Source organism: Patiria miniata, unplaced genomic scaffold (genome assembly GCF_015706575.1).
Source record: "Patiria miniata isolate m_02_andy unplaced genomic scaffold, ASM1570657v1 HiC_scaffold_15, whole genome shotgun sequence".
Taxonomy (NCBI): Eukaryota; Metazoa; Echinodermata; class Asteroidea; order Valvatida; family Asterinidae; genus Patiria; species Patiria miniata.
Window position 1 is genome coordinate 4701855 of NW_024037053.1, and position 5480 is coordinate 4707334.

General features: G+C 41.8%; 1 protein-coding gene across 2 annotated transcripts; it reads left to right on the forward strand.

Moving 5' to 3' along the window:
• On the forward strand, positions 1-3284 carry LOC119722527. 2 transcript variants are annotated; one of them, XM_038192697.1, is made up of 2 exons: positions 1-273; positions 2721-3275. In XM_038192697.1, exon 2 carries the CDS (start codon positions 2786-2788, stop codon positions 3170-3172), a length of 387 nt encoding a protein of 128 aa, XP_038048625.1. In that variant the 5' UTR covers positions 1-273; positions 2721-2785; the 3' UTR covers positions 3173-3275. The 2 variants fall into 2 exon arrangements, with proteins under 2 accessions (XP_038048625.1, XP_038048626.1); XM_038192698.1 differs by lacking the exon at positions 1-273 and adding an exon at positions 308-576 and having other exon boundaries at positions 2721-3284.
• Positions 3285-5480: the final 2196 nt, after the last annotated feature.

Below are 5480 nucleotides of genomic sequence, written 5' to 3' on the forward strand. Positions count from 1 at the left end.
TGTCAAGAAAAAGGCAGATATTGTTCGTAATAGTTGTGAGCTATCCAGTTTTGAAGGTGATCCCTAGTCACTTTGCCAGCTTCACTACATGCGTAAAATGTGCGCGCGATCGATCGTACGGAAACTCTACTGATGTGCTGCATAACATAATGTAATGTGTGTGTAATATATGTTACTGATCTCGAAATCCTCGATGCTACTTTGGCCATCGGCGATCATAAAATTATATAATTACGCCCGACTCCTGCGTCCGATTTCCACCAATTTTGACAGGTAAAGAGTTGGAGTGTTGTCGTAAAGTAGCCTGTTTAAGTTTTGACTAATCAAGCTGAATTTGATGTCAGAAAAAAATCCCACAAATTTGGGTAGATGTTGTCAACTTTGACCTTGGTGTCCTGCAGATGTTCTGTACATATGTAGACCATATAATTTGTTTCACGAGTTGGTCACGGCATGGAGGTGGTTGTAATTTTGTATGATAATCATGATGAATGTGTACTGATGGGTGGACATGATGGATAGCATGACAAATTGTACTTTGGTCTTCAGAAAATGGTAAATTTGTAGACGAGAAAAGTAAGTGCAATCTGTCAACATGAAGTTGCTTAATCATTAATTGCCAATTTCATGGTCATGATGGTCATTGTTTTCTGAATGAAATATAGGCCGGAAAGAATGTAGTATCCAGGCGCCACTTCAGCAGTCGTGTACAAAGTATATGGAGAGTCAAGAACATTTTCTAAGTATTTCCTAACAAAATTGAAAACGTTCCTCAGATCCAGATTCATGTTTTTTTCAACATTTTTGTAATGACTGACCTTTATTGAGATTTATAATGAGGCGTCAGGTTGCAACATTCTTTCCTATAGGCCTACTTTCTGCAATTCTGGCTTAGCATCAACAGTAAGCTAACCAAGTCACTGCACAGTTGGGGGGGGGGGGGAGGATTGGTGGTTGCGTAATCGTAAAGGACTGTTCCTTACCCACGATGTAAGATAAGCAAATCTCAAATTGGGACATTTGTCTGTACATTTTACAATAAACGTACCAGTAGGTCATTTCTATTGTCTGCATGTTGGCTGTTGCTGTTGAATAACCTTTGACATTCTTCATTGACTCCTGGCATTCTCCTGATCCTGGTTACTATGATGAGCAGTTACGTACACATGCATATCATTATCGGCAACGTTAATATGAGTCTGAAGTTCATGTCCAGAGTTCGTCAATTCTCTGGTTCTCGCTGCCCAATCAGAGGCGACCATCAACCAATCAAATCATGGCTGATGGATGGAGTATGTACCCGATGGCATATGGAGCAGATACAATCAGCAAAGTCCGAAGTGTTCATTGCAATAACTGATAAACGATCTTCATTTCATTGAGATGGGTAAAGCGTATAGAATCAAAAGAATTGATGCTATCAAAATATTCTCCTTCCTGATAAAAGACAACTCTTGGAACGATTGTAAGATTTTACAATTGTTACAATCAGAGCTCTTTTTGACCGAACCAAATATTGTATGTACAGTCTGAAGAATTTGGGATTCTCAATATTGTGTATTTAAGACCTGAAACTTGAGCATTGAACCGTGTTTTATTGGTCAAATAGCAACAACCCAGTTATCTTGACTTGAAAAATGTGTTTGCTGCCCCCATTGTTCAAGAGAGATGCATAGAATGTGCCATTCAGGTCGGGCATTTACCAGAGTAAACCTGGTGCTTCCAAATCCACAAGGCAATTTTTAAAAAACTACTAAATCAAGTCGTTCGCAAATTACGTCGTATCCTGATTTACGTGTACTTGGCTATGGCCAGAATTGGCACTCGTGTCTTGAAGTGTCCAATGGCAGCCACAGTGAAGTAATTTGGATGGGACATAATTTTTTTTTTTTTTTTTTACAGCGCATGTGTGTGCATTGTTATAAGGATCTTTGACATCATATAGTATGTGAAAGAGAACTAGTAGCCTAACAGTACAGAATGCTGTGAATGACTGTCTTGTTGACATGTAGTGATCATTGTTAGCGAGAGATAATACTCCCAAATACAGTATGGTAACCAGGCTACTGTTGAGAATTGTTATAGTAAATTCTGAGTGGTACACTAGATACTATGCGATAGTGGACTAGTCTGTAGCTCAAAAGGTTTGCAGTGTTAGACTGTGTCGGAATGACATGGCTATGGCTTGAGACTACACACAAGTCTATGGCAGCGGCTGCAGCCACTTCTCATATACTTGTGTGTAATTCAAAGCCGTAGCCACGTAATTTGGACAAGGCCTTAGAATAGGCAAGGATTTTTGGGGGCTTGTGACAAGACTAAACATGGAGGTGTATCTGACAAAATACACTTTCAGAAGTGTATTTTAATTGTGTTGCTGATCAATTACTAAGTGGGGGGCGGGGCTGGAGGGTTGGTCTGCAAGGGGGTGGGAGGGGGTTTGAAGGCAGTATGTTTCGAAGGCAAATTCAAAATTGTGAGCATTTTCATGGTTGATAAGCCTTTTTAAAATCTGGAACACCCTTTATTCTTGCATTACAAAGTGGAATGCTGTTTAATTTCATCTTATCTGCTTTTGACATACAAACACAGATATTGACAATGACAACATACTTTAAGTTCAGAGGGCATGGCACAATAATCTACATGCATTTTATCTCGATGCAAAGGAGGTCTCGATAAATTCAGGCTAATGTGTACATTTTTTGGACATTCCGTAGGCCATGATGTGAGCTGCAGTTGAACTGAGTCAATGCTAGAGTGAAGGCACAAGAAGGTAGGCGACATGGCAGAAGGGGGCGAGGTTAGACTAGAAGCCACAACCACGAAAGAATCAGCTGCTGACAAGCACCGATCAGAGAAGAGAAAATCTGACACCGATGCAACAATGACATCGTCGGAGAACCTCGCGTTTCGCATCTTCCTCCGTGAGAACGAACTCTCCAATGCACTGAAGCACTTTCCGGCAGACTTCACGTTGGGCAACTTTCGGGCGGTGACAGAGGATGACTTGGCAGACGATTACGGTATTGATGATGACAACGTGAGAGCTCAATTGATGCGGGCTGTCAACCGAGCCAGAGAGGAATATGACGAGAGGGAGGAGGCACAGACGAGGCGGAGGGTTCATAGTGTGGTGGTGAACAGGAGACAATCAGAGGTGAGTGGTTAAGATGTTTGTGGTTCTAGGTTCGAATCCTTACAGCATCCTTGTCCATTATGTGAATCTAGCAGTAAGTCATGATAGGGAGGAGGCACAGACAAGGTGGAGGGTACATAGTGTGGTAATGAACAGGAGACAATCAGAGGTGAGTGATTAAGATGTTTGTGGTTCTAGGTTCGAATCCTTACAGCTTCGTTGTCCATTATGTGAATCTAGCAGTAAGTCATGATAGGGAGGAGGCACAGACGAGGCGGAGGGTTCAGAGTGTTGGTGAACAAGAGACAATCAGAGGTGAGTGGTTAAGATGTCTGTGGTTCTAGGTTCGAATCCTTACAGCTTCGTTGTCCATTATGTAAATCTAGCAGTAAGTCCTGATAGGGAGGAGGCACAGACGAGGCGGAGGGTTCAGAGTGTTGGTGAACAGGAGACAATCAGAGGTGAGTGATTAAGATGTTTGTGGTTCTAGGTTCGAATCCTTACAGCTTCGTTGTCCATTATGTGAATCTAGCAGTAAGTCATGATAGGGAGGAGGCACAGACGAGGCGGAGGGTTCAGAGTGTTGGTGAACAGGAGACAATCAGAGGTGAGTGGTTAAGATGTCTGTGGTTCTAGGTTCGAATCCTTACAGCATCCTTGTCCATTATGTGAATCTAGCAGTAAGTCATGATAGGGAGGAGGCACAGACAAGGTGGTTACATAGTTTGGTAGTGAACAGGAGACAATCAGAGGTGAGTAGTGAATATTTCTGTGGTTCTAGGTTCGAATGCCTACAGGCGCATAGTCGATTGGCATTGATTAAGGACGTTTTAAAGTAAATACACAAAAATCAGTCTTCTCTGGTGTGTTCTTCTCTGTGATGTAGTTGAGTACATTTCAAGTCCGTTGTAAGAGCATGCCAGTCATTTGTTATTTTCAGGTACCTTACAACTTGGCAAGTTGGGTTGTGTTGGACTGTGTTGGATTGAGCAGGAAACTCAAACATGTACGAATAACCGTCGGACTCTGTTGGATTTAGCAGGGTTGTCCTAGGAACTATTAGGGTTTAGGATAATTGCATTTGACTGTCTGTGGATTTTTGCATATTAATTCACTGTGCCCTTCGCTGGCTTTTGAGAGTAGGCCGAACACCGCCACCTGCTGATCCACTATGGAGTCCGTACTGTGATCAGTGCTTACAAAACCAGAAAATCTGCTGCTTTCTTAAATAGGTGAAAAGGTAGAACAGGGACCCAGTTTGTAAGCACGACGTTTTAAAAAGTCTAATAGCCAGTGAGCTGGCATAACATATAATATTTTTCTAATCGTGCCGTCATCACGTTTTCTAGCCCTGCTCACACTTTATGATGACTGTATAGAATTGGGCCAAGGCCGTCAAAGCAATTCAGACAAGAGGTCTTGAAGACTCTGTTTGCTTGGTTAATCATCCGTGGTCAATTTGCCATCCTTGTGCCGCCCGGGTCAGTTGTTAAAATTCCAGTTCCTGAGAGCAGTTTGTCAGGAATCCACACCTGGTCCTTTTGTCAATAAACCTGACGCCTCGTCTGAGATAGAATGAAACGCAGGGCTGTTTCATTCAGTCGTAACCTTGGAAAATGCTAGAATGCTGGACATTAATACCCCTCCTTTTGTTTGATCAGTCATGGACAGTCAAAAAATAAATCCTATTCTCTTGCCATGCTTTTTACACAGGCTAGTCACTAACAGTCATATCACATTTCTTGTAGGCACTGTGACAATCAATTTCCATCAACAGACCAAAGCAGGTGACTGGTAGGCACAGCTGGCTTATCAATCTCCTACAGTCAAAGCATAGCTATATCAGGTTTCATAACAATCACAGCCAGTCAATCCTGCTTTATGAAGGCAGGGAGCACTCAACTGTTAAAAACGGTCACTTTTTTTTTTGACGGCTGGGCTGGCCTTGTTGAAATTGCCAGCCAGAGAGGGAGGGTTAAATTAATAGGAGCAGAAAATAGTAAAACATTTCTTTCCAGAATTGTTTTCTTATTTTTCCAAACTGCTGACAGCTTTTTGATGTTGGCTGCGGATACTCTCATGCAGTTCATAATCTGCAGAAATTTAAGCCTTAGCCCAAAATACCAAAACAGGAAAGACGTTATAGGGCACTGCTATTTTAGATTAGGTTTTTCTTTTCTATAAGTGATCCCCTTTGATTTTCATGGTAACCAACTTGTGCTGAACATTCACGTCAACATTTGATAGTCCAATTTGGACCTTACAAACAGCAAAATCTAATTGATGGATTGGCAGTCATTCAAGGACTTATTAACCTGTTGAAGAAAATGTACAAGACACA